General features: G+C 40.5%; 1 protein-coding gene across 5 annotated transcripts in view; it reads right to left on the bottom strand.

The window, feature by feature from the left end:
• Window positions 1-4,588: 4,588 nt before the first annotated feature.
• The window catches only part of WDR7 (WD repeat domain 7), a 293,007-nt gene continuing 286,114 nt past the window's right edge, over window positions 4,589-11,481 (bottom strand). For 4 of the 5 annotated variants that reach the window (XM_023531156.1, XM_011361110.2, XM_011361108.2 and 1 more), the window contains one exon: window positions 4,589-7,388. In XM_023531156.1, the coding sequence (XP_023386924.1) occupies window positions 7,185-7,388 (204 nt within the window). In that variant the 3' untranslated portion in view covers window positions 4,589-7,184. The remainder of the gene's footprint in view (window positions 7,389-11,481) is intronic. The other variant, XM_023531155.1, reaches the window with a different exon arrangement.

The following is an 11,481-nucleotide window of genomic DNA, read 5'->3' on the forward strand; positions in this document are numbered from 1 at the left end:
TGTCCCTGGGTCCTTGCCAGGGTGTTAAATCCCATATGAATAAACTCTCCTTTGTCTCTGTTTATATTCTGTCTCCCCTTGACCCAACACCCCCAGAATCTAGTCCCATAATTCTCTCAGTTCCTGCAGGTACATGTTGGCTCAGTCTTACACCTCCTTTGGGATCTATTGCTTTGCCTTAGCAAGCCCAGTACTTCCACAGCCAGGCTCTATTGTGACTTAGCCCTAGCTGATTGGTCTGATGAGAGATCAGTCTACTAGGAAAGGAGGTGGGGACCATGTGTTTTTTGCAAGGGAGAGGACTCTATATCATCCTCAATCAAAGGAGTGGGCCATGCAGGCAGGACAAGGAGGGTTCACCAGAATATGAAGATTCAAGGTTATTCAAGTGCATCAATCCAGATAACCCCATCCATCTCGATCAGGCCTCTGACCTTGGGGTAGCGGACCTTTGGAGGCTAAGACTGCAGCTTCCTCTGGAGCTCTCTTCACAAAACAAGTCCTGGGCCTGATCCTCAGCTTATATTTGGCTGTAGGAGATAAGGCTTTCTTAGATGCTGCCAAGGACTCTCTCTGGCTTTCGTATTTAGCTTTTAATTGGTGATTAATCACCCTCAGCTTTTCGTTGTCTTTTTCTAGTGTGCCCACCAACAGCCATCCAAATCCATTGCCCTTAAATTTTCTATCTTCCCTTACTCCTCGAATACCTGCCACGTTGTACCCTCCAGTGCATCCCCTTTTGTCAGTATGCCATCCTAAGTTCACCATCAAATGTTTAACATCCCTGAAAGCTAACAATTGCATGGCCCCAGCATGCCAGAGGCTACCCATGATCACCTATCACCAGTGATAGGATCCTCTCTGCCAGTAGCTCAATGGGTGACCCAGGTCCTAAATCTCATTTTAGACTTTGTTTTCTTGGACCATTTCTAATACTGTTGTAGGTTGCATTCTGGGGGATGCAGACTATGAGAAAGAAACCTGCATATACTAAGTTTATGGAAAAGTGTTCTCAGGATCAACACCATGGGGGAGTGAAAGCAGCAGGACTGGGCAGAGGAAGAAGCTAAACTGGGATGTGGTTCAGGGAAGCCTTCAGCCACCTTCCAAGTTGTTCTGAAATGGAGCCAGGGGCTGGGCCTCTACGCCTCCTCCCGACTCATCATTGAATGCGGTCACCCCAGGAGAGGGAGCATGCCCTTGGGTCAGACAGCTCTCTAGCTGTGAAGCAATCCCCAGGGAAAGACTGAGCAGAGCTATTAGACGCCAATCCTCCCAGCAGCTGCGGGGATAAACGCTTCAGTTCTGGGGTGGGAGCCATGGGAGTGGAAATCTGGTTGGTGCTCATGGCAGGCACCCAACACAGGCTGTCTACACACTAATACAGGGTCTGGAGGATGCATAACTGATTTTTGAAGCAGAAATAGCATACACAAGAAAACAAAATCTGAAAAAAAAAAAAAACAGTAAAAGCCAGAGAAATCATTTATTAAGGTTTTTGCTCTGGTTTTGTTTGTTTGTTTGTTTTTTTAGGGTTTTTGCCTCCTATATCTCAAGTATCCTTTGTCTTGTCTCCTGGAGTTGCAGTGAAGAGCTGCCTGGGTTGCCGGCAGTGCCCATCAACACCCCTCAGTCTGTAAGGTTTGAAGTAGTTCATTTCTATTCAGATCACATAATAATTTGGACTCCTATAAATTTCTATCTTTTTACATCTCCTCCACCTACCTAATTAACTTCTATTTCTTCTTCAAGGTTCAGCTAAAATGTTTCCTCTCTGTGAAGCCCACCTTGACACTACTTTAGAATTCATTCCTCCGTGTGTTCTCTTCGCCCATCTCTGTTTGGAGGACTTATTCCATAGCGTTATAGTCCTTTGCTAGATTGTGATCTCATCAGCAAGAAGAAAATAGAAGACAGAACATATGTTTGGCATATGCTGAGAGTCAATAGATGCTTGCAGACTGAATAAAAAAGTTTCATTGCAGCATCTTTAAGTTATTCATACATTTTTACTAAAATTTAAAGTGCCATGGGTGGGGCCAGTTTTAGACAAAACATTTCATGTTTGGGTAAATCAAAGTGCTAAGTCATTTTGACACGAGTCAAAACAAGAAGGTGTTGGCAACAGAAGCTACACATAGAGTTTCCTTCGCTCTGATGATTCCACGACACCTGCTCTGTAATCCTTTGTCCAGAGTCTTGTCCAATCTTGATAGATGTATATTGGAAAGATACTCATATAAGTAAAAGACCTCCCCGATGCTAATACACATTTTAAATTTAATGTGGTAAACTACTTTCTCTTTGAGCAATCAGTCATAACTTCAACATTCCATATACATATATGGAATTTCTTCAGAAGGTAGCAACACTTAGCAACATGGTGAAGAGTCTGGTAAATACTGTTGGAACCAGAGCCTCCTCTTTGGGTAGGATGTCCAGCCTTATTGTTAGAGATAAACACAACAATGCAAAAATCCAACAGTTCCAAAGGACACAATTTATAATCTTATCTACGCTCAGTAAGGATGTCTAAATGTCTACTAAAAAATATTAGCTCACATCTATCGAGTACTTACTAAGTACAGCTCTCGAAAGCATTTCACAGGGAAAATTTCATGGGTTTAACAGTGATTTGATACCCACAAATCAGGCATGTGCTAGATACTTGGCCTGCTCTGGGAAATCCTAGAACATTGAGGAGTCTTGGCTGGCTGTGTTCTCCTTTTGCAACAACTAAAACTAAAATTCTCCACCAGTTCTATCTTCTCGGGATACAGTAGAGGAATTTTTCAATGAGCGAGAGGGTATGTGAATTAAGGCTATGTTATTTTAAAAATCATAATTAATATAGGTTTACAGCAAATCTGATGATGCAAGTCCACGAGAAGACAGAAGGTTACTCCAGATACTTCGTGTACTCACAATTCCTTTGTTCTTCTGTGCTTGGCGGGGGAAGTACAGGCAGCTTTCTTATCTGTAGAAAAAAGTCTGTATCCCTTTGATGGAGGTAACTGTCAACAGAATGAATGGATCTCATCTTGCTCATAAGAGTGCTGTGAATTGCTTACCTATTTCCTATAGATGCATAAGCCTCTCACTTAGAAGAACACTAATTAGAATACTTGCATAAGGAATTTGCTTAAAGGAACTTGGGAAACTAGAAACAATTCAAGTTCCAAAGGGACATGAACTCCTTTCTCGGGCAAATGATGGAAGCAAATGCGAAGAACGGGTCCGGGATTAGCCATCACGGCAGGATCTACGCCATCAAAAAACAGGATCCTGAGATGTTAGCACAAAATGATGGAACCAAGAAAAAATGTACGGAGACAAGAAGTCTAATTGCCTTTTTCAGGCATCCATTCTACACAGAGCTGCCTCTATAAAATTTCAGGACGGAGTAGAGGGACGGTCACCCGGAAGCATACAGCATGCGCTCTGTCCCTTTAAACAATTACCAGCACAAGCCTCTCTGTGGTCTTTTTTAGTTTGTAAACAGCAAAAAGAACTGAACATTTAATTTTTGAAATTCTTCTGGCTTTTCTTTTTGACCTTTGGTATTTGTATGTATTGACGATCTCTAAACCATTGTACAAAAACACCTTGAAGTGTCAAGCTTTAAAAATGAGTCTTCTTTTCTCTTCTCCTGTGCAGCTTGGATTATCTTGGCCTTGTCAAAATACATTCTCTAGTTAGAGGTTGGAAATATTTCCCTCCTGGCTCCAAGGTATTGATTTTCTTCAACACTCAGCTCTGTCAGTCAGCCGAAGGGGTGAAAGGTGAAAGTTCACCCAGCACCGCTTGGTTTTACCTTCCTATTAATGTCATGCCCTTTCCACATTTGATCAGTTTATGTAATCACCAATCATATAGAACTGGTACTGCCCCCGTCTTCCCTACAAGGATACATTGAAGCCATCAGGAGACGTTAACACAATTCCTGAGATGAACACTGGGTGTTTGAATAGGGCCAAAGATGTTGCAGTCAACTCCTTTAATGCTTATCTGTTTCTTAAAGAAAAATTATACAGTTACACGATGATCGACTCAATTCAAGATGTCCAATAGTCTTATCTGAAAATTAAAGAAGTACACTCACTACTAATACACCAAAACCCCTGTGAGCCACGATGACCTATTTTGTTATTCTTGCTTTTCCTGAAAACCAATTACACCTTTTACCTCAGGGATTCAAATTCAACTCCAAACTGAGTAGTATTAAATGAAATGAATTTAATGATTTCAGACTGGCCCCCCACCCCGGGGCAGACAACTCATGTCATCAAATCTGACAAGATATAATCTGGTACAATTAACAGTCAAAGAGAAACGATGGGGATAAAGCAACATGCATGCAATTCCCCTGCCCAAACCACAGAGGGTGCTGTTGAGTTTCTGGTAGGAGCACGTGCCTGGTTCTCCAGCCCTGGCAGGGTAGCCAGGGGATTTCCTACTGTGCTCTGTGAACAAGGTTGCCTTTCTAGCTCTCCGGGGAAATGAATAATTAGATGGAAATAGAAGGCTTAATTTGGTGCTAAAGAGAGTGGGGGTGGGGGAGAAAGCATATGGATTTCAACTGAGAATGTTTAAGAGTGAACAATGTTTTTAATGGGAAAAACAATCTTCAGTACAATTCGGTTTATTTAACACACATATGTACAGAGCAACATTCAGCACATACAGAATCTATTAAGTGGAGTAATCGAGAAATGTCTTGAGAGGCAGACATTTTAATTCATTTGCTGTACACAGTGAGTTCGATCATTACACTTTCACGCAGGTGTCACGTCATGTCATCCTTCGCTTGTAAATTACCAATGAAGCCACATATGTCTCTACATTTACAAGAACAGGTCCAAGTACGGGGCCAAGGAAATTAATAAAATACTAAAAGCGTACACTGGATGACAATACAAAGTTTACCTCAGTGCTGTGAAATCCAAGCTGTGAAGAAGTTTGGACTGTGGTCGTCGAAATAGCCAAGGAGAGATTTGTGTTAACAAGAATGCAAATATTAGTTTAGCAGTGAGAGCTATCTGTCCAACCATCAACTATCACCCACCCCACGGTTTTGTAATTGTAATATTCTACTGGCCAGTAATTTCGGTTGTCTGTGACGACAACGTGTGACAGGCTGGCCGATGCCCACTGCCCAGGTGTGTTGATCCTCTGGCTGCCACCGCTTTGTTCTACATCTCTGCAGTGTGTGCCAACCCTGTGCGTATGTGTGGTGGTCTCACACCTTTCCACAGACACACTGAGCATTTTGTTTCAAAAAAATCTCTAATGTACACTTCTATTTCATCATTCCAAAACAGCTGTGTCGTCTAGAATAAATTAATCCCCCTTTCAGTTCATAAAGTAAACATGTGCTGGGTTCGGGAACCCACTGGAAAAGCCAAGTTCATCTTTTGTTTACTTCAGGTTTCTCTACCTATATTGAACACAACAGTATGTTCAGCAAACAAATAAAGTCTACACTGTATAGTTCTGTTTCTTCCTGGAAACTACATATATAATCTTTATAAATACAATGTACATGCATGTGGCATAAATTCACTTTGAAAGAACACCCAAAGTCTACAACCAAGGAATAGTACAGGTTTGCCATCAATGGAAATAACATACTTTATATTAATATGAAAGAAACGTTCTAGCGGTCTTCATTTCTTAACATGTTCTTTAAAAATCTGTTTCAATAAAATAACAGATGTATTTGTTCCCGGACCGTCATCCTATTCTTTTGTAATATTACACAAACTCTGACTGCTATGCTTTTTAAATTAAATTCCCCATTATCGTTTTGGTTCCTCTGTAAGTTTCACATATTTTCTCTGAATTTCACAAATCATTTTTTATTTTTACATTAATAAACCATTTTATCCAACTAACCAACCAATCGACAACCAACTAACTCCCCAATAATATACAGATCAAGGTTTGTTAGGAGCAATTCATACAGAATATTATTTTATGGATTTTTTTTCCCCATTACTATGAGCAAGAAACAGCAGAATTTGACATAAGAAAGCAACCTCGTTAAAGCTGACTACAAAGTGTGATGTACACTCTCATTGCAATATTTGCTCAGATTGATTGAGCCCTCATATTTCTATGTATACTCCTGAATGCTTGTGCCATAGTTACTAATTTTCTAGAATACATGTTTGAAAGAAATGCTTAGTTTTCCTTTAATTGACCAGTAGTAGTTTGAGGCTGAATTGTAACTATTATGTGATAAATGACATGGGAACTGCACATCTGTAAAGTTTCTAGAAGAAAGGGGTAAGCTCTTGCTTCAAAAGATCTGTTGTGATAGATGCAGTGTCTTCTTTTGAGATATGTTATGCTTCCAAACTGGGTTATTACAAAAGTCTATTTAAGAGATTAGTTATAGCAACTGATAGTTATATTAACTAGACCATAAGTAGTGATTTTTGTTTTAAACTATTAAATACAGCATCGCTTAAGCAGGATATGAGCATTTTAGAGGGCAAGGTGTCTGGGAAACTGTTCTCCACGAGGAAAAAAAATTTTTTGGTATATTTTCTCATTCCTTTCACGTTGGTTACGTGTTAATAAAGAAGGTAGTGGCTAAGCCCTAGGAAATTGGATTGAGTGATTTCCTAACTACCAGCTGAAGGAAAAAAAAAAAAGCCCCATGTAAACAAAGAATCTTTTTGGTAAACAACAGTATGTTTTAGGAAATCCAAAGGAAAATAATTTCGACAATTAGGACTACCACGTTTCTTCAAAATCCAACGTCGAAATGACCAGGCTCAAGCAGTGCTTTAGAAATGGGGTTTAGCTCGAGGAAAACGCTGACCTGGGCTGGGAGTGCAATCACAGTGCTTATTGATTTTCGGGCTGCTGGTGCACCCAGACACAGGAGTGCTCCTGGGGCCGACTGCCGGCTTCCCCTCCCCCTCCAGCAGGAAAAAAAGACCTAGTGACAGAAGGGCCGCATCCTGCAGAGCCACGTGGGCATGCCTCTGAATCAATAGGTGGCACGAGCAGGAATCTACCCCGAGAACCATGCAGAAGTGACACGGGCCTGGCCGCGCCCCTGGATGACACTGGCGTGGGCAGGCACTGAGGAATGACCAGCAGAAGTTAGGACGGGGGATCTCTGCGTAGAGGGCCGACAGCGCCGAGATGCGGTCGCGGCGGCGGGCGCGGCGTCAGACCATGAAGCGGTGCTCCTTCCCGTCGTGCGCCATCAGGATGACGTTGCGGTTGGAAGTCCAGATGAGCCGGGCCAGCCTGAGCGCGTTGTGCGAGCCGGGGGAGGCCGGCTGCACCGGGGGCACCTGGTAGGTTTTAACGCAGCGCAGCTGAGGTGCCGAGTTCAGCATGCCGATGCTTCCCAGCAGTGAGGTGTTCATCTGCGGGGGACACAGGGACATGAGTGCACACGCGTCATACAAAGCCCTGCTTCCCTTTCTCTACCACACAGTGGTTCGAGTGACACACACTGCTGGTCATTTTCTCTTCCGCACAGCTTATTCATGGTCTAAGAGTTTATCGTTAACCTCGAAAAGGTTCCTTTCAGTGCATTTCAAAGCGTTCTGACGCTGTCACAGTCCACGCGTAAATCCCGAGAAGTTTCACTTTGCAGGGACGTCCAGTCTCTAAGAGGGGAGCTAAACTGCACATGCGGTAAAACGGTGCAGTCAGACAATATTTGGAAATTATGGGTGTTTCAAACTGTAGACCCTTTTGTCCTTCAACGACAGTGCCAACTGCAGCCCCTGAAGGGTGAATCTACGAAGACAAGTTTGAGGACTTATAATTAGTTCAAGAAAATGAAGCAAAGTCCAGCAGTAGACAGAGTGAGAGGTTATTGGATCAAAGCTCAGAACTTAACCCACCCCCGCCCTCTCTATCTCCCAACACCTGCCCTCCTCACCTGCTTTTAAAAAAAATTCAGTCTCTGGAAAGCTCTAGTTTATTTTGAAGGGAAAAACAAGAATCGACTACAGCTCAGTATTGTTTTGCTGCCGTGCTCAGGAGAATATACTTTAACGTGTATTGGTAATACATTTTTATTAGTTGGCGACTTCTGTTTTTTGGCGGCTTTTCTGGATTTGATTTAAAGTTTAAGTTCTCTGAATCTACTCACGTAAGTGGAAAACGACATGGAAACTATGGCTCACGAACAACTCTGCATTCAGGAAAAAAGTGCTAAATTCTGCATGGCAGTTATCTCAGTGAACTGTTATCGGAGCGACTACACCTGGTGAATCCTTTAGATTTTAAATATTACTTAACATTCTTTCAACGTACATATATTGTAGTATTACGAATCGCATGGAAAGTATACCGTAAGTCAGGAAAGGGGTCTTGGAAATAATACTTTTCCTCACATCAATTTTTGTTTCCAATTCTTCTCTCCAGTCAAATCTCCATCTAAATGTGTAAGGTTCTGGGGATTTGTATGAAGCATGCAGATTATGATCCAACGTACACCAGTAGTTGACACATGAAACTTTGTCAAATCCTCCGACATTTAAGATGTCTTATTGCTGATATCATGCCCTGCATCTGGATCAGTACAAAATATAAGCCATTCCTTTTTCTGGCCCTTCTCAGCAGCAGGATGGTGTCAGAGGGCGTAAATCATGGCATCTCTAGCAGGATACGTGCAGGCTCCACTGACATTTTCACAATTTAAATCATCTTGAGTAATAACCCTTTTAAGATGACTAATGTTACTGATTTTACTGCATTAATAATAGTGCCGAACACAACACAGAGGTGAAAAAAATCACTAGTGTACGAGGTCACATTTTAAAACCAAATGTATGGTTATCATTAACTCTTTCTGTGAAAGTTCAGTTAACATTTAAAGCTGGGCAGTACCTTATTGTCATCCTCCAAAAGCCTCTTCCCTTGCTTCCTTCCCTCCTTTCTTTCCCTTCTTTTCCAAAAACTCCATAAAAAATAAAAATCAATGACTTACTGATTTCTGGAGGTTCCCAAATACTTTACATATAAATAATGATGGTGAGCTTGATTCGATAGTTCTCACTTGTACAAAAAGTAACAGCACATAATAATTTAGTCCTCTTACAGAGCATATCCGAATGATCCAGAAAATCGCTGGTTAAAATTAACCAGCATCAACAGGCATACTGTGCTTTTTAAAAAATCTAATTTCTCAGTTGATAAATAACCACAAAGTATTTTTCATTCTTTATGGATTTTCCGTGAAAATATGTATGAAGCTTGATTTCTGCTGGCGGCTTAAAATGTGAAGGGTATCCAATATGTTCAGACACTTTCTTATTTTCAATTCTTATCTTCAAATTTAGCCACATATAAGAAGTGGGCTGAGGGGTAAAGGGGGACAGGGAGAGTATCTTATTGGAATACTACAGATGGAAAGTTGTTTTTTTTTTTTAAAGCCCATTACTATATCTGGGTTCCTTTTACAAGCTGAGCCATCCCTCAAACGACTGATAAATCGATTGACAAATGCCTTCGGTAGGGTCAGCTTTCCTGCCTCTGAACAGGCGATGCCTAATTCTGCAAGGTATATAACTGTTATAGCTGCATACGGCTGGAATGATGAGGACCGTCGTGTTAACTATAATTTGTTGCTCAGACCATCCTTTCCCCATGACCTCTTCTTCAATTTAGAGATGAATATGAAGTAGTAAAGATGAGTATTAATTTTTCCAATAAGCTCAAAGAACTCTCACCGAAACAATTAACCATTTTGTTATTCAATATTAATGTTTTCTTGGCCAGTGACTGGCTATAAACTATGCTAAAGTAAGGGCAATTAGAGCCTTGAATGAATGAAAACTACCTGGAATTGTAATATCTGGTAACACTAAATTTTTTCCTGATTACAAAGATAAAGAAATACTCATTGTGGAAAATTCAAATAAGAAAGAGAAGTCTAAAAAAAAGAAAGCAATCCCCTGGAATCTCATTTCCCAGAGATAATAACTAACATTTTGGTAAACACCTTCCAGATCTCCGAGTATATATACAGATAAGGAAAAGCTAGTTTAAAGAATTTTACATAAACAGGCTCATATTAAAAGGCAGTTTCACGACCTGTTTTTTCCATTCAACGAAATGTTGAAGGCGATCTTTTTATGTTAATGAGTACGGACTGACATCATCCTTTTCAAATGGTTGAATAGTTTTCTGTGTGATGGAATAAATAAAAATAAATGAAACCAATATTCCTCTAATTTGTTATTGTCACTTCTGAACGAGGATACTTATCTGTTGGAGGGTAGTGGTAAAATTTAGGTGAGAGAATTAGCATTGTATTTCATTACTAAATGTCCCTTGATCAAATATCAATGAATACATTGAAGTGAAATATTCAAGTTATAGAAATATATTGTTAGAGAGTCAAAGGAATGAAATGATTGCCAAATTACATCATTTAATAGCTGGGTATATAAACTGATTAAAATGTAACTTCGGCTTTTCTCTTCTCTTTAAAAATAGTGCTTCACAAAACCAGTTCTGTGAAGATTATTTTCTGAACACATAGAAACACATACAGATGTAATTCATCAAAACAGGAAGTGTTTTAATGCTATTCTCAGTATAAGTAATGCTGCACACAAACCTTTTACTAAGTCTCACTTGAGTAATTATCCAACCAATATTTCTCATTAACACTCATTTCTCAGCAAAGATTTTAATAGCTGATAGCTTTTGTAAGGTTCTGTATTAATAAGACTTCATTAAGTTTTCAAAATATATTGCAGTACATTTACTGGAATAATATAAAAGTGTCATCATACATCATTAGAACTAAACAATATGTATCTAAATAAATCAGCAAAGTCCATTTGGGGAGAGCAGTGGTAGATCCAACACTGCTTTCTGGATTCTCTTCAATTCAAATAAAAACCAGCTATATGCCTGGAAGAGGTTTAATTGTATTTTCTTGATAAGGCTGAAATAATGTTTCTGTGCCTTCCACTTAAACTTCAAGACCACGCTGGGTCTAATTTAAGCATCTGAGAAATGGGCCGCATTTTAAAGTTGGGCATTGGGTTTAGAGGCAAGAAGGACTTGGGCGCTGCCTGGGTTGCTCTGGGGCTGTGTCCGCAGAACAGCCACACGTGCAGATGACACAAGGGCCCCTGAGGTAGACGAGCGTGTGGAATAAGAAAACAGTGTGCGCAAAGCCTCATGTGCAGGCAGGTAGGTTTTGGCGCACTTGGCAAAGCCCAGGGACAGCAGCCCGAGCCTGAAGAGAACTGCAAGACCAAAAGGTATCTTGGTGAGATGTCATCTAACGGATGACCCTGATCTCCAGGGTAAGAAAGGGTGCTAACCACAATGCCATCAATGAGCTGCACAGGAACTTTGATAAAAATAGAAAAATATTCAAGGAAGGGACCTTGAATATCCAAACAGACGCTTGAACATCTAGATAAGGGGAAAAATGTTTACCACATAGAAATTCAGGAAATTATTAGAAAAAGTTTTAAATCTGGC

Source organism: Pteropus vampyrus, unplaced genomic scaffold (genome assembly GCF_000151845.1).
Source record: "Pteropus vampyrus isolate Shadow unplaced genomic scaffold, Pvam_2.0 Scaffold62, whole genome shotgun sequence".
Lineage (NCBI taxonomy): Eukaryota > Metazoa > Chordata > Mammalia > Chiroptera > Pteropodidae > Pteropus > Pteropus vampyrus.